At 35.1% G+C, this 18,619-nt stretch overlaps 1 protein-coding gene across 1 annotated transcript in view; it reads right to left on the reverse strand.

Annotated features, from left to right (window-relative positions):
- Nucleotides 1–18,619, reverse strand: part of LOC143247285 (uncharacterized) — a 120,964-nt gene that overhangs the window by 14,592 nt on the left and 87,753 nt on the right. The window contains exons 16-22 of the mRNA XM_076495055.1: nt 17,858–17,959; nt 11,622–11,805; nt 10,721–10,830; nt 6,334–9,121; nt 4,423–4,563; nt 2,903–2,973; nt 1,221–1,427 (exon numbers count right to left, since the gene is read on the reverse strand). Of these exons, the coding sequence (XP_076351170.1) occupies nt 1,221–1,427; nt 2,903–2,973; nt 4,423–4,563; nt 6,334–9,121; nt 10,721–10,830; nt 11,622–11,805; nt 17,858–17,959 (3,603 nt within the window). The remainder of the gene's footprint in view (nt 1–1,220; nt 1,428–2,902; nt 2,974–4,422; nt 4,564–6,333; nt 9,122–10,720; nt 10,831–11,621; nt 11,806–17,857; nt 17,960–18,619) is intronic.

Consider the following 18,619-nt stretch of genomic DNA (forward strand, 5'->3'; position numbering starts at 1 on the left):
TTCCTGACCTTTTATTGTTCTCAAGATAATCTGGGATTAGAGGTCAATCATATATTTATTATTTCACCTCAACTGCTTCATTTACCTGCCCCAGTGGATGTTTCTCTGGGTTTCTGAATGGCCAAAGTGGATGTCACCAATGCTTATCTCCATATACCTTTATTAACTTGGTCTCATCCTAACCTTCGGTTTGTCCATCTTGAGGTGGTTTATTAATTATAAACCCTATAATTCATTAATTTGGCGCCTTGTTTCTTGCCAGGTAGTCTGGCCACTTACTCAACACATCTTCTGGGTGGAGTTCTCACTATTATACGGACCATTGGCTTCTTCTGGCTCATTCCAAACTGGAGTTAGCCAGCCTTATTCAACAGCTCTTTACAGTGGCTGCTAAAATAGACTGGTTAATCAAACTGGAGAAATCCTTCTTCAAACCTACTCAATATCTCATACATTTGGGGTTGTTTTTAACACTTGTATCATTCGGCTCTTCCTTCTCCTTTAAGAGTTTGTTCTATAGAATTTTTAGTTTTCCAGACCCTCTCAATTCCTTCAATTACTGTTTGTGAGGTACTATCGCTCTGGGGGATGTGGTCTTCAATGACATCACTGGTCCCTCTTGATTGTTCTCATAAGAGATCCCTTCAGTGGGCTCTTCATGATCAATGAAACCTTGTACAGGATCCTCTTTCTACTACCATTAACCTCCCTTTTAACTTGCAAGATGATCTACTTTGGTAACTGGACAAGGCACATAGATCAGGGGGTGTACCGCTCCCTCGCCTGCATCCAGATCTACATCTTTCTTTTAAATTACAGGTGCATCCCTGCAGGGCTTGTGTGAATGGATAAACCACCAGGAATCTCTGAGCCATTGCTCTGTGGATGAAAGTGCTTTGTATATTAATGTTCTCAAACTTCTTCTGTACATTGAATAACTTCCTTCTTCTCGGCTGACATTGTTTAGTGGTGGCACATACCAATCACCAAGGGGCATCTGGTCGAGATATCTGTGGTTTTGGATGTTGGTTCTCTTATACTGGGTCCACATGCACACATTATGTAACTATTTTTATTGAAAATTCGATTTATTTTTTTAAATTCTCAAACTAAGTTGATCCAACAATTTACATTGGACATGCTGAGTATGGTAACAATAAACATAACTAATTTTTACATGCAAGTCATAATAATTTGGGGAACAAATCTAAATAACTTACCATTCTGGGGGATAATCGATTAGGGAATGGTGTACCCGTAATGGTGTGATGCCTTCTCCTAGGCTTCCTATTAATCTGTCCAGGACGTCTTGGGCTTGACTGGGACTGGTAGCTATTTAGTTTGTGCTCTGTGGAAGACGTGAAGAAAGGAGAAGTCGAGGACCCTCCAAATAGTCGTTCATGGGCACTAAAAGTCTGTCTTTGATTCTAGGTGGACGAATCAATTTAAAAAAATGATATATGTATAGCTCAATGCCTCTCAACTTATGACAAAATTTGAAAACATATACACATGAGAGAATGCTGCAATGTTGCGTATAAGGTTTGACTTAGATATTTAAGCCATAATACTTTATGAGAATACTAGTTCATAATTAAAGATATAAAACTAAAGTTAAAAAATGTTGGAATACGTTTTTTTGTACCTGGATGACAAATATTAATTTCTTCCTCTAATTAAGCCCTTTCTGAGTGTATATGCAATGCATTTCAAGCCCTCTTCTGAAATTAACATCTTCCTAGTAATAAAAAGGTTTCGAAAGTTACAAGTTTGTTTTATGTCTTCATTTATTATAATTTATGCATCTACTATTACGAATGAAATGTTGTCATGGAGTATTATACGTTCAAGTGCTGCGACAAACATAAATATAAATTTATATTATATTTATTTATATTATATTATATTATAAATATAAATTGACTCTACAATTACGTTATTGAGCTATAAACATGATTTCTTATTTAGATAGAAACAGTGGTTCTTTCATGATCACAGTTACGTTGTACATACTGAAACCTGCACATAACACAAAATCTTCATACGTTAAAACTATTCATCAACTTATTTAAAAAAATCTTGAAGTATAACTTGATTAAGTAGTAGATGGAATATTAACATAACAGGTATTGTACTTACCACACTTGTAGTTCCACTTGTTAAATATTAAAAAATATATATCTTCTTTTTAATACCAGTGTTTTTGCTGTTGTTTAAAAATATTAACTTATAAAAAAAGTAATAATACTTAATAATTCAGGTATGATGAATAAAATACCAATTTCAAGGACTATCTATATTATTAGAAATGTATAACCTGGGCTATATGCTACCTATATTATTAGAAATGTATCCCGTGGACTGTATACAACCTATATTACTATAAATGTCTAACCTGAACTGTGTACAACCTATATTATTAGAAATGTATAACCTGGACTGTATACAACCTATATTACTATAAATGTATAATCTGAACTGTATACAACCTATATTATTAGAAATGTCTAACCTGGACTGTGTACAACCTATATTATTAGAAATGTCTAACCTGGACTGTGTACAACCTATATTATTAGAAATGTCTAACCTGGACTGTGTACAACCTATATTATTAGAAATGTCTAACCTGGACTGTGTACAACCTATATTATTAGAAATGTCTAACCTGGACTGTGTACAACCTATATTATTAGAAATGTCTAACCTGGACTGTGTACAACCTATATTATTAGAAATGTCTAACCTGGACTGTGTACAACCTATATTATTAGAAATGTCTAACCTGGACTGTGTACAACCTATATTATTAGAAATGTCTAACCTGGACTGTGTACAACCTATATTATTAGAAATGTCTAACCTGGACTGTGTACAACCTATATTATTAGAAATGTCTAACCTGGACTGTATGACTAGGTGAGAAAAGCGAGTTGGGTCGATGAACGACTGCCTCAAAAAGCTTATCATCATCTAAAATAAAAAAGAAAAACTTTGAATCATTTAATAAGATGTTAACAGAACAGTTCATTCAGGTATACGTAAAGAACTAACGACAATTAGGGACATTAGAATTTAATCACCATGCTCGCATACAGATATATACATTGATAGATATACAAATGTAGGCCAATGTGACAGTTACTAAACACCACATCACAAACTTATATAAAGTAGATTTAAAGAAAATTTAAGGTCAGTGTTGTACAAGCTGTAATTCCTGGTAAATTGTTCAAAGTTCACTAATGCCAGATAAGTCCTAAACTAATTAGGTTTATGATGAGAAATATATATATATATATATAGGTCAAAAGCATACTGATAATACATACCGACAATAAACATTTATAACCAGCTCATAAATATATGAGCATACACCCCAACCAACTTGTAACATAGTCTAAAAATAAAAAAGTGTAAAATGACAAATAATACCGATTTCCAAAGTAGACAATTAATAAATAAAATAACCAGAATCTTTACCAACAGATATGTTGTAGGTTTGTTTTTAATTTCGCGCAAAGCTACACGAGAGCTATCTGCGCTCACCAACCCTAATTTAGCAGTGTAATACTAGAGAGATGACAGCTAGTCTTTCATCGCCCACCGCCAACTCTTGTGCTACTCTTTTACAAATTATTAGTGAGATTGACCATCACATTATAACATCCTCATGGCTGAAAGAGCCAGCATGTTTGGTGTGACGGGGACTCGAACCCGCGAACTTCGAATTACAAGTCGAGTGCCTTAACCACCTGGCCATGCCGAGACGTGATGTGATTGAACGATGATAGTTATCATATTTCTCTTACAATAGGAGTAAAAAAAAACAATTTTTTAGAGTGACCTTAATTTTTAAACTTTTTAACTGCTCTTCACATATTTTTATCAAACTAAGCAGTACTAATCAGATGTTTTTCTCCAATTCATAATAATAAATCCATTCAAAATCAAAATAATAACAAATTGAGAGTGATTTAATGATTAATATAACCAACGAACAATACTACACATATTGGGCCCCACATGGTCACGTGGTTAAGGCGTTCTACTCGTAATCTGCGGGTCACGGTTCGAATCCCCGTCGCACCAAACATGATCGCCCTTTCAGCCGTTGGGGCATTATTATGCTACGATCAATCCCACTATTCGTTGTTAAAAGAGTAACCCAAGAGTTGGCGGTAAGTGGTGATGACTAACTGCCTTCCCTCTAGTCTTACACTTCTAAATTAGGGACGGCTAGCACAGATAGCTCTCGTGTAGCTTTGCACGAAATTCAAAAACAAAACAAATCACACATATTGAAAAGACAATTCTTCATCTCTTCCAAATATTTGCTTTAGAACACTTCAAATGAAGCTGAATCAACCATGTGATAACATCACGAATCATACTTAATAATAACATAACTACAGTCCAAACCTTCATGGCCATTTTCGTAGTCAGTCTCCTCAATCAACCATATTTCAGCTTTGTCATCGTAGCTTACTTTCTTCGTATCGCTCAGGTGAGAATCAGTTGTTCTGCTTACCTCGTCAACTGATGTACCATTTTTAGAGAGACCTTTAGCAAACAAATAATTATTTCATTACAGAGTCTACTTTTTTAATGCATCTGTAGAGTTTCATCAGAGTAAATATATCTCCATTAAGCAGTTTTGTTTAAGTTGATTTACTGGTTATAAATGTTTTCTTATACATTGAAGCCTTTACATTTACGGTACGGAAGAACACCTATTTACTTACTTTCAGTCACTAATGCAACCATTCTGAAATACCAACATATTAGTAGTATTGAAGATTTTTTGTAAGTTTAAATGAACACTCAACAACATAACAATGTATTTGAATTACAGAATCCATACTGGTTATTCATGTATGTGTGTATCAGTTGATAAACTATTTAATTTATTTGACAAAAACTAAACCAAAAAAATGAATGAATGTGTGTGAAAAATGTTGTACAAAACTGTTGGTTATGAACGTCTTTGGAAATAAAGCACAGTTCTAAATAATAGAATAAAATTAAACTCACTTAAGGGAAAGCTGTCAGGAAGATTACATTTCCTCAAGATTGTTTTTTTTTATTTAATCCATGCAATATATTCACTTTCCCTGGTCATAACTAAATGAATACGGATGGATCTGGCGTTCCCGATTGGGAAAGCCAACTATAAAAATGAAATTGCTCAAAGATTGGTCATAACTAAATGAATATGGATGGACCAGGCGTTCCCGATTGGGAAAGCCAACTATAAAGAAGAAATTGCTCAAAGATTGATCATAACTAAATGAATATGGATGGACCTGGCGTTCCCGATTGAGAAAGCCAACTATAAAGATGAAATTGCTCAAAGATTGGTCATAACTAAAGGAATATGGATGAAATTCCTCAAGCAGAGTTAAATTCCCTGGGAATGTAATATTGCAATCCCTGCAAACGCATACAAAATTATGCCTGGGTATTTGTTAGTTGTAGGACTGTTTGATTTTATAATGAAGCTTCTTTCATTTTAGTTCTATTAACGTCAGATTCGTATTTTAATTCGATGGCATTCCTTATGAATGTTCATTCATAAGTTCACATGAACTGATATGCACATGAATAAATGAACAATACTGATTTTCTAACTGAACTGCATTACCATGCTGTTGAATGGTGGTTTAAGTATTTCCTTTACCATCATAATCTGTGTACTTGAGAATTATCATACTAGTAACTGAAATGTTGTACCTGTTTAAAAAAAATATTCTTTACTGTAAAAGCTGTAACTTGTAATAAAATATATCCTTTAATAGAAGGTTTTATTTCAAATTAACTTGATATCTCAATACTCACAGACTTGTTAAACAAATAACTATGTCATGGTGACAAATAAATATAGATTTTCAAAATACTTCAATTTTATATATTAAAATCTCTCTAAGTCATTCACAGTGGAGTACAAAAGTTAACATTGTTAAATATCAGTGATGAAAGGTAATTTCACCTGTGATTTTAGTAATTTTTCCACTCTGTGAAAGTGATTAATTCTTCATTTTTCAATAACATGATCATAAAAGTTTGTTTATTTTTATTTCAAGTTTTATGAAAAATTGCTATTCCAAAGTCTTTTTAACTTCAACGTTTGTAATTTCATATGACAAAATTAAAAGTAATTCTGAAATTTCTATATCTGATAAAAAAATACAGTTCAAACCCTGTAACAAAAAACTGAAATCAGTATACAATAGCAAGTGTAGTTGTCCTTTATGATGTAAATATTTTCTTTAGACTTAGTAGGTGAACAAAAAAGCGTTTTCATATCACTGAGCTTTTTCGTTTCTCACTTACCAGCACTGGGGATAATGCTTGGCTCATGGGTATAATCTAAAGGGTTAGCAGGTTGATTTGACCTCATATCTTGAGTTTGTTGATTGGGCCTAATATATTCATCTGACTTCTTGAATCTGGAATGTTGGTTTAACTGAATTACCTTCACATTTTCCTCTGGTTTCTGTCTGGTATGTCTCTCTGATTGGTTTGAACTTAAATGTTGACCTAGTTGACCTGGTCTGGAATGTTGATCTGACTGAATTACCTTTACATTTTCTTCTGGTTTTTGCCTGGCATATCTTTCAGATTGGTTTGAACTAAAATGTTGATCTAGTTGACCTAATCTTGAATGTTGATCTGACTGAATTACCTTTACATTTTCTTCTGGTTTCTGTCTGGCAAGTCTTTCTGATTGATTTGGACTGAAATGTTGATCTAGTTGACCTAATCTTGAATGTTGATCTGACTGAATTACCTTTACATTTTCTTCTGGTTTCTGTCTTGCAAGTCTTTCTGATTGATTTGGACTGAAATGTTGATCTAGTTGACCTAATCTTGAATGTTGATCTGACTGAATTACCTTTACATTTTCTTCTGGTTTCTGTCTTGCAAGTCTTTCTGATTGATTTGGACTGAAATTTTGATCTAGTTGACCTAATCTTGAATGTTGATCTGACTGAATTACCTTTACATTTTCTTCTGGTTTCTGTTTGGCATGTCTCTCTGATTGATTTGAACTGAAATCTTGATCTAGTTGACCTAATCTTGAATGTTGATCTGACTGAATTACCTTTACATTTTCTTCTGGTTTCTGTCTGGCAAGTCTTTCTGATTGATTTGGACTGAAATGTTGATCTAGTTGACCTAATCTTGAATGTTGATCTGACTGAATTACCTTTACATTTTCTTCTGGTTTCTGTCTGGCAAGTCTTTCTGATTGATTTGGACTGAAATGTTGATCTAGTTGACCTAATCTTGAATGTTGATCTGACTGAATTACCTTTACATTTTCTTCTGGTTTCTGTCTTGCAAGTCTTTCTGATTGATTTGGACTGAAATTTTGATCTAGTTGACCTAATCTTGAATGTTGATCTGACTGAATTACCTTTACATTTTCTTCTGGTTTCTGTTTGGCATGTCTCTCTGATTGATTTGAACTGAAATCTTGATCTAGTTGACCTAATCTTGAATGTTGATCTGACTGAATTACCTTTACATTTTCTTCTGGTTTCTGTTTGGCATGTCTCTCTGATTGGTTTGAACTGAAATTTTGATCTAGTTGACCTAATCTTGAATGTTGATCTGACTGAATTACCTTTACATTTTCTTCTGGTTTCTCTTTGGCATGTCTCTCTGATTGGTTTGAACTGAAATCTTGATCTGACTGAACTACCTTTACATTTTTTTCTGATTTCTGTTTGATATGTCTCTCTGATCGGTTTGAACTAAAATCTTGATCTACCTGACCAAGTCTGGAATATTGGTTTAACTGATTAGGTTTTAGTTTGACACATTGATATGACTGGTTGAATATTACATCTTGAGATGGTCGACTTACATGCTTTTCTAGTTGACTAGATTTCTCAGTTTCTTCTTGTTGGTTACTTATAGAAAGTTGATTTGATTTAGGTAACTTGCTTCTGTGATCTGGTTGGTTGGATTTATCATGTTGATAAAATTGGATATGTTTATCATATTGGTCTGGCTGGCTCATCTTTTTATCCTTCTCTATCTGATTATTTTTGGTATATTGATGTCGATGGCTTGTACTAACACTTTGATCTGGTTCATCATGTCCACCAATTTTATCTGTTTGGTGTATTATTATATACTGATTTGATTTGCTACAGCTATCATATTCATCTGGATGCTTTACCCTTACATACCGATATGGCTGGTTATATCTACTATATACATTTGGCTGGTCCATTCTTACATCCTGATCTGGTTGGTTGTATCTACAACACTGCTCTGGCTGGCTTGTCCCCACATTCTGATATGGTTGGTTATGACTGCCATGTTGGTCAGGCTGGTGCATCCTCACATTGTGCTCTGTTTGGTTATGTCTATTACACTGACTTTGCTGGCTTATCCTTCCTTTCAGTTCTTGTTGGCTACATCTAGTACTTTGATCAGGTTGGCATAATCTTCCATTTTGATATGTGTGATGTGGTTTAGTAATATAATTGGGTTGTCTTAGCCTTTCATTTTTATCTGGGTGATACAATCTTGCATGTCTTAGTTGACTTAAACCTCCATTTATATCTGGCTGATTTGGATAATTATATCTTCCATGTAGCTCTGATTGATCAGGTTTTACCTGATCTTGAGGAACATATCTGCTGTACTGATTTACAAAAATTATTCTGCTATGCTCATCTGCTTGGGTTAGATCAACCTGACTTAGATGCTGACCTGACTGATTTTGTGTGATTTCATGGCTGACAAGTCTTAAATTCTGATCTGGCTGATTCTGTGTAGGGTGATGCTGTATATTTCTATCAGGCAGAATTCCTTGACTTATTCTGGTATTCACAGATTGATCCTGTGGCTGATTTTGTGGGTTCAATCTAATATTTTGGTATTCTGGATTAAGAATAGATTCATCTAACTGTTGATCTGTGTAGTGTACTCTAGAACCCAGATTTTGTTGTTGTGGGCTTGAATAAGCTTGCTGGTCATGATGGCTAACTCGAACTTGACTATCCTGAGTTAACCGAGCTAAAATATCCTGGTTCACACCTAGCAATGAGGGATTCAGTGCAGTCTCAGAATGGTCAACCACAAAATTCTCTAGTGGTTTCTGCTACAAAGACAACACTATATGTTAATACAAATCACTCTTACCATTAAAGTAATAAACTGGGAGAAGTAACTTTGGCCCAAAATCATAATACAAATTTAATTAGGAAATAATTAAAAAACAACAGATGTATCTCAAAGACAAAGCATCACAATCTTTAATATTTCAAATTTTCTGGGGAAGAACGTTATCACACACACTATAGCTATCTTCCTACCTTGCATAAATTTTCCTTCTTAGTACCGGTAATATGGTATTATTAAACATTTTTTTTATCAATTAATAAGTATTTTTTTAAAATCTTCTCTATACAATGAAAATTACAATGAAGCAAATAAATAATAAAATGTAACATGCAGTGATAAATCAGATGGAAGGCCACTAAACAATAACATGTATCATTACCTTCAGAACTACTGGTTACCATTAAATAGTGTGATGGTTGTAATATTATAACACACCCATGGCTGAAAGGGTAAGTATGTTTGACAATGGGTTTCAATCCTGCAACCCAACATACCAGGCCCCTTGTGTAGACATAGGGATATGTTGCAGGTTTCTGATATTGCTAAACATAAACTTTCATAAGGCCTACTTCAGTGAGTTATGAATACAAAAAAAACAACCACTTTAATATCAGATATACTTAACACAAGGAAAAAAACATATAGTTATGAGTTGTGATGTCAGGTTTACCCCATATTTCATTAAATTTGGAATGTACACTTACCAACTGCTGTGAATTAGTGTCCAAGAAGAATCTAATAACTTTTCTTAAGATCACAAAAGTGAAAGATAAATGAAATTCTCACACATCTAAAAAACTAATTTTGCTTGACAATTATATATCACCTTCAAAAACTCCAACAAAATGTATAGTTTTATGTTCTGGTTTTATTTATAACTGGAATTGGAATGTAATCATGTGATCCTAAAACTGAAAGGTTAGGAAGAAAAAAAACTTCAGAAGTTTATGCTACTCATTTGTAATTGGAAAAATTAATTTAGGAACATAAATCAAAAATAAATTGTTCCTTTATGATGATAAGGTAATTATTTTGTTAAATTTATTGACAAAAGCGTGTGTATTTGTGTGTTATTTTTATAGCAAAGCCACAATGCGCTATCTTCTGAGTCCACCAAGAGGAATTGAGCCCCTGATTTTAGCATTGTAAATATGTAGACTTACTGCTGTACCAGTTGGGGATGTTGTTGACAAGAGAACTTGGAATTTACAATCAACAAAAACACTCACATCAGTGATACTGACTTTAAAAGTCTGGTATAAATAATTAATTATTTCTCAAGTTATAAAATGTTTTGCAGACTTTATCCAGAACTATCTCTACATTTATATGTATTTGTTTCTACCATTCTGCCTACAATTAAATCACAATGCAATGTCACATTGTATTTAGAGTACTTGTAAAAGAGTGTATAAAACAACAATGAAGAGCACAAAAGCATGGCATTCAAATAGAGATTACCTTATTTAAAAAGTTATACACTGTATGCATTTTTAAAGCAATTCATGCATTAATGAAATACGTACACTTGAGATGGCGCTGCTGCATTTAAATACAAACTTACTCATCTACTTACACTTTCTGGTTTCCTGGCAACTCCAGTTTCCTGTTGGGAAGTGCATGAGTCAAGGTCTGTTTCCATGTAGGAACTGCAGTGCCTTCTTTTTGGCGGTACAGCAACAGACCCTAATTGCAAAAATGAAACAAAAAATATCTAAATTATTCATTATCTAGTTAAAGAAGTTTAATTTCATCTACACCTACAGCCCATAATTACCTTTAACATTTTATACTGATCAATTTAAGATAACTTGTACATAAAAGAAAGATACAATTGTAACTATCCACAAAATCTTAATTATTGAGTTGACAATATGATTGCTTTACATTTGGTTTGAGGTGTGAAATGAAGACATACTTTTATGTATATAAAACCATCACTACTTTAATGGTAACTTAGAAAATTTATTATAAATCAGGATCAGTGCTCATTCATTACAGACCCTAGGCAAGAATATTTTTGTCAAGGACCCTCTGAGAACTAATTGCAAAATTTCCACAAATCATATATACACCAATGCAACACATACTTGTTTAAATGTCATTTCTACTGGTACATTAACACTGTGCCAGGGTCTTTCTCAAATCATACACACTGGACTGCACTCAGCAACTGGTGTACCTCACATGTGTTTGACTGTGAAATATCTTGTTGTACTGATAATATGTTTTGGGATTCCACGTGCTTAACCAGGAAAAATGATGACAACAATAATGATAAAGATCTCTGATATTAACTGAAGGACATTATGATATCCAGAACAACCAGGAACCTCTGCAATGGTCACAAATTACAATAGTTACACAATCATGAAAGTGATTAATAGGAATGAAACCAACAAATTATTTACTGAAGACAAGTATCATGCATCACATAACAATGTTTTTACATTATCTGGCTTGTGCATGATACAAACCTATAACTCCTGATGCCTCCTTTCTTATTTTCTCTATACTAGACAGGTGCTTATGCTTTGACTTGAATTTCAATGTTTCAATTATATTGTTTATTTCTTGACGACGTTTCGCTAGCCTTTCCAGAAAGCTCTGAATCCTCAAAAGTTCAGCTTCCAAATCTAGTTTTGAAACTGATGAGAGTTCCTGAAACGATTAAAGACCCACTGTAATAATGTCTCACTAGCTAATACAAGAATTAAAACTGATTTCATTAGAAACAGAAATTTAATTGCCCATTCTGATAGATAATTCAAGAGGGCACTTAAAAAAGACTAAACTTTGATTCTCAAGGACCTTAAGGTAAACGTAATACACAAGAATATAAACATTGCTTAAATATTGTCTGACAAGTTCTGTAAGTAAATTGAGATTTGCTTAAAATAATGATTTATTCCTTTCTTCCTATTGAAGATCTCCAAAACTCCTAGCTTATTCTATAACATTTAATTTAAATATCAGCAGTTATCATTAGTAAAGCAACATGTTTCTGGTGAGCATTAGCATGTAAAAATTCTTCAAGGATTTAGCCAATTGTTAGATGTTGCTGATGGTAATTCTGGTATATCTAACAGAATCTGAGAGTCAGATGAGTAATTTTTCTTACAATTTAAAACACATTTTCAATAGCTTATAATATGTTCACCATTTTCAATCCATTTCATGGCATTAGCCATTTTTCACAATTTCAAATAATATTTGGTAGAGGCCATTTCTTGTTGTTTTAAAACAAAAAAGTCTATCACCTATGCATCGATGCCACACAACATGCAAATAATGATCATCAATAAGCATGGTAATAATTAATAATTTAAGACATTTGTATTTCAAAATCTATGGTAATGCAATTTCCTACATTATAGTTATCACAAACCAATGAACACTTCAATCACTTCGTACACTTTTCTGTAGCCTCATGAAATTACTCTAATCACAAATTTACTTTTATTAAAAGGACGGTTAATTTACTCACCAGATGGCGATAGAAAGCAAACAAATCTTTAAATATGATACTTCCTTCCATAATAACATTAGCTTTCCTCATTTTGTGCTGTCCCTATAGATGAAATGCTCTGTAATGCATGCCATAGGTCTTCTACACACACCCTATTGGAATAAACTACAAATCATCCTGCATCATCTCTCCACCAATAGGAGAGCATTACTATCAAATGATGCATGTGTCTCCCTCTGTGTGCCACAACTGAACCATCACTTTTCGTTTCTTAGTGCTTGAATTAAGATGTCTTTCTTTTCGTTCCTTACTTCTCGAAGTGGTATAATGTAATTTACTTTATTTCAATTTTTTCCCTACCTTCCTCGTTGGCTTTTTTGGATATGTGATGTTTTGTCTATTGCTCCTATTTCTTATAACCCACGTCCTTCCCTATTACATAATTTTGCCTAACAACCTTATTTTGTGTTCACATTGACAATTTTGGCTTCCAGTAAGGTGATGGTAGTAGCATGCATCATCTCCTGTGAGCTTCATATCAGTCCATCCTCTGTTATCACAGCACAGACTGTCCATATCTGGACTGACAACTGTTTTTTTTCAGGTTTACTTATTTAGAGAGAAGGACACAAATCTCCCATTCATCTTACCAATACCAAGTATTTCTATCTTTTACTTACCCTAATGACTCCTTTGCAGTACCTTAACCCACCTCCTGTCTGAGGTTCTTCATGGGAATCCTGACAGGAATTCTGGTAACATCTTTTCCCTCCTCATTTCTACGTTGGCCCTGCAAATATGGTTTATTTGTTGTTGGTATATTTTGGGCTGTGATGCTATATTGTTATGGACCAATCTCCTGGCTCCTCATCTACAAGGACCTTCGATGGTATAGTTTTTTAAATGTTTCGTATCTGATATGATTCTGGAGTCTTTGGAGTTATGGGTAGCTCCAGTTCAACAACATCTTCCCTTTCTCATCTGATAGCTTGTTTGTCTGAGTTAAAGCCGAGCTTGGCACTGCTTCCTGTTTCTCATCCCTTGCCTGTTCCTCCTTCCCATAGTGGCACTGTTCAGCATTTTCACAATGACAAAACGTACACAAACAACAGTTCTGGTGGTTACTCATTGGTGATGAAAGAGTTCTACTGAGTTTTGTCAGAGGAATTTGCTATTGACTATCCAAGGAAGTGCAAGACCTCCTCACACAACAGGCAATCAAACGTGCTCCGTGTGGTTTGGTGGGCTTTACTACAGCTTTTTCTTTGTAGTTCCCAAAAAAGACAGAGGATGGGAGACCATTAATCGACCCGTCCAGTCTCAGTCAATATATGTTCACACCTCACTCATCACCATGGAATCCTTATTCTTTGGTGGGCTTTCTCTATTGGTTTTTGAGTGACCAAGATAGACGTCTGCAATGTTAATTTTCATATCAGAATGTTCTCATCTTTATCTTAGGTATACTACTTTTGCACCCTACCCTTCAAGCTGGCTTTGGTGCTATACGTTTTCTATCTGGTGATGAGAACCTTTGTTCTACATCTTCATGCCCTAGGGTTGCACTTTCACCTTTATATGTAAGACTGGTTTTTTTTGCTCATTCTGAATAAGAGTTGGTCTGCCATATTTATAAGCCCCTTCTTGAAGCTGTTTGGTGGGCTGTTTTATGAAACTGAAGAAGTCTTCCTTCATCCTACCCAGTATCTCGTTTGTCTGGGTGTTTTATTCAACCCCATCTCACTAGGGTACAACCTTCTTCTTTCTAGCTCTGGTCTATGGAACTGGCTATTTGGAACACCTTGTCTGCTCTTTTACTTTCTGCTTGTGAAGTTCAGTTACTTTTGGGAATGTAGTTTTCTATTACTCCTCTCATACCCCTCAGCTGGGGTCGTATGTAATCCCTTTAATGGACCCTCCACAGCCAATTGAACTTGCTCGAGATTCCTTGGATGCTTCTATAACATTTCCTTCCCACATTATGGACGATCTCAAATGGTGGTTGGACAAAGCTCATACATTAGTAGATGTTTTCCTTCCTCCTGTGTGCCAGATTTATATCTGTTTATGGATATACCCCTTCAGGTCTGGGGGTGTGTTGATTGATCATCAGGAGGCTTCTGGTCATTGGTCCATGAGAGAGCTTTCTTTTCATATTAATGTCCTCGAACTCCTTGTTGTTTCTTGGGCTTTTGTTTACTTTCTTCCCATCCGACAACTCAACAGTTGTGGCTCATCTCAGTGACCAAGGTGTCATCCAGTCGAGGTCCATGTTTCTAACGTTGGATTTCCTCTTTTGAGCCTACAAGCATCACCTTCATTTAATGGCCTATCACGTATTCGATGCTTTCAAACTTGTAGAGGATTTTCTTTCCTGAACGAACACGATTTACTTGAATGAATGATCCCTTCATCCCATTTTTTTCGGATGGCTTTGTAACTGATGGATTAGTCCTTATATTGATGCATTTTGCATTTTCCACTGTCCTCAATCACCAGTTCCCTATGATTTGGTCCCCAGTTCTCCATCCTTGGACTTTGACTGTAAATGCCTTCAGACAGGATTGGTCGAGCAAGTTTCCTTATATTTATAATTGTATTGATTACTTTATCGTCTAGTCTTCTTCATCTATAACACTATGTGCAAAGTCCTTATGACTGCTCCACACTAGTCTGCTTAACCATGGTTTCCTTATTTATTTCAGTTACAGTTGTTCCCTCCTGCCCCTCTCCCTCATTCCCTGACCACTATTCTTCATCAACCCCAGTCGCTGGTTCTGCATCCTGTATTTCAAGTCCTTCATTTTCATGCCTGGATTTTGTCTGATCCCTGGTGAGGAGATCCATTTTTTTCACACTGGGTGGTGATATTTCCTTTGCCTCATCCCATTCGTTCTTCATCCATGGATAAGTATCAATGAAAATTGAATGTTTTTTGTAGCAAGCCCTGGCTCAGGTTATTCTAGCTTCTTCTACTATGGTTGCTGGTATCTCCAACTTTTATATGTGTTCTTTTGAGAAGGTGTCTTTGGTGTATTTGATACCAGGTTATTGCACAATCCTATCCCATACTTTCCGTTTTACAGTTATCACAGAATCTTTTTTCTCCTGTCCTTGCCATTTTGATATGTTTTATTTTCCAATTACGTTAGCCAAGTATGTAAATGGTACTTTTGGATGGAAAATATTTGTGTGGTCTCATGACCTTTGTTTTCCTATTCCTTAAGGTGTATTTTCTTCTCTTTACCTGTGGGGAGGTTTGTTCAGATCTGTTCACTATCAATATCACTTTCACCAAACTTATCTTCTCCTTTATCCGAATCATTTCTTCCTTTCCAAGACCATTGCAGCTCACAAGGGAAACTCCTTTTTGCCAATTTCCCTTCCCTATATTTCTCATCTCTATCCTCATCATGATATGTAGAGATTTCTATGCCCTGATCATGCCCTTCTCTATTATATTGCTCACGTGGCTTCCTTCAGGGGTTCCTGTTCCCATCTCTTTATCCTGTGGCATCCCTCTTCTTCTTGGAATCTTTCTCCCTTTACTAACTGGATTTGTCATGTAATACAGCTGGCTTATTCCTCTTTGTCCCCTTCTTAAAATGCTTTGTTTCATTTCATCTCCCATCAAATCCAATACTTCACCTTTTCCTTTACTTATCTTCTTTCTCAACTTTAGGACCACTGCTCAGAGGTTCATCTCCCATTACTTTCATCACATCACAGTTCTGCTTCCTTGGGGTATTGCCTACCACCTGTGGCTATACTTCAGAGTACAGTGTGGTTATGACGCTAGGTAGGTTTATTAATGCTTTCTTTTCTTCCTGTGGCGCTTCTTTAAATTTCGTCTCTGGGATTCCACTCTATTCAAGTGGTGCCTGACCCAGGTATTCTTTACATACACATCAGCATTTTACGACATGTTGATTTGCAGGCTCTTTCCATGGTTCCACATGCTCACTTTCAAAATGGTGAGTTTCACAAGATCACTGGATAATCAATAACCTCGTGATATTTCCTTTATAAATGGGCCTATCTTAGACCATACCACACATGAACAGAATTTCTATCCTGGGTACTCCCTCAATTTCTCTTGTGATGAGGATATTAGTGACCTTCGGACGTTTTGTTCCAGTCTAAGATTACAGAAGTTTATTGATGGACTTTTCTCAAATACCAAATAACCCATCCCCAAATTTCTGGGTCAATGCTAATCCTATGTCATGCCCTGGAGATGGTATTTCCCTCAAATCTACGATTTCAGGGCTTTAGGTGAATCTGGTATGATCCTCATCCTACCCTCGTATGCATTTTGGTACCCAGCGAGGAGATTTTGGATCTTTTTGTTGTTTGAAGTATACTCCTCAGTGCCCTAGTTATTCTACACCATGGAACACATCCTAAATTACTAAATTTACTTCTGTGGGATTGACTTTCCATTTTTGTCCAGTTTGGATCACTTTCCTGACTTATTCTCTCCCACTTGGATGGTCTTCCTTCCTTTTCTGTCATGTTAATTCCTAGTTGGTCAGAAGTGATGTGGTGCCTCTCCTCCTATTATTTGATGTGTTTCTCTCATCTACAGAAAAATCCTTCGGATGTTTTTTTTTGGGAGGGGGAAGTACATCTGTTCTTCTCTTGCACTAATCACTCTTCCTTTTCAATGTGGGATTGAGCTAATCTCGTGAGAGGAGAGAAGTACCTATTGGAAATACATTTTCAGTATAGTAAAATTATAACTTTCCATAAGGTACTGCCCTCCTCTACACAATCATCCGGTGCTTATATGTTCTATCAAACTTCTAAGTGACTGTTAAATAGTGGTACTTTGGATTCACACGCATCATATGATAGCAGTGCTCTCATATGCATGATGATTGGCATCAGAAACATGTTGGAATATTTGATTCCAGTAGGTGGGAATGAAAGTTTCCTGGGATGTGCTATAAAAACGTTCACTTATAGAGAGTATCACAAAATGTGAAAAGCTAATGTCATGAATGGAGAGAAGTTCCTACAGAAATACATTTTCAGTATAGGAAAATTATAACTTTTACTAAATTTCATATGCATATACGTAAAAGTGGTCTTCATCTTATGACAAAATAATAGTGATCTTTACATTATGGCTTTTAGTTCTATTAACAATTTCTTTTAAAGAATATAGTGGTTTTACTACACTTGAGTTTAAAAGCTGAATAAAGAGATATATTAGATTTCAATATCTTATAAATACGTTACCTTTCTTCGATAACAGATAGCTAAGGCATGCTGTAGCTTCTGTCTGAAGACTAATATTTTATGTTCTGCTTTACAGACATCTGAAGTCCTCTCTTCAAGTTTCTAATAATAAAAGTGTAATATGACTGATTAACATAATATTAGAAATAAAAGGAAATAACATAAATGGTTCATTGTTTTATTTCTACAATATGTTTGTTTTTGAATTTTGCACAAAGCTACTCGAGGGTTATCTGCACTAGCCGTCCCTAATTTAGCAGTGTAAGACTAGAGGGAAGGAAGCTAGTCATCACCACCCACTACCAACTCTTTTACCAGCAAATAGTGGGATTGACCGTCACATTATAACGTCCCCACGGCTGAAAGGGCGAGCATGTTTGGTGTGACGGGGATTCGAACCCACGACCCTCTGATTACAAGTCGAGTGCTTTAACCACCTGGCCATGCCAGGCCTGTTCGTTTTTGACATCTGAGGTTTGGACATATGCATCGAAAGCTCCGTTACGATAAAATTACCAATGTATTACAAACTATACATTTCATGACCTTTATTGCGTAACACAGTGCAAAAGCTAAAACAATAACACAAACATTTTAACACTAATGATGGATATTACGATATCTGAAGTAACCAGAAACCTTACTAGTAATGTGGTTTCACATGTTACAGTAATATTAGTTGATATAAAATAAGGAATACAGGAATAGTTTTTTTGCATGTTTCTCATGCCTTTAATTCATAATTAAGTAACTAATAGTTTT

This window comes from Tachypleus tridentatus, chromosome 3 (assembly GCF_004210375.1).
Source record: "Tachypleus tridentatus isolate NWPU-2018 chromosome 3, ASM421037v1, whole genome shotgun sequence".
Lineage (NCBI taxonomy): Eukaryota > Metazoa > Arthropoda > Merostomata > Xiphosura > Limulidae > Tachypleus > Tachypleus tridentatus.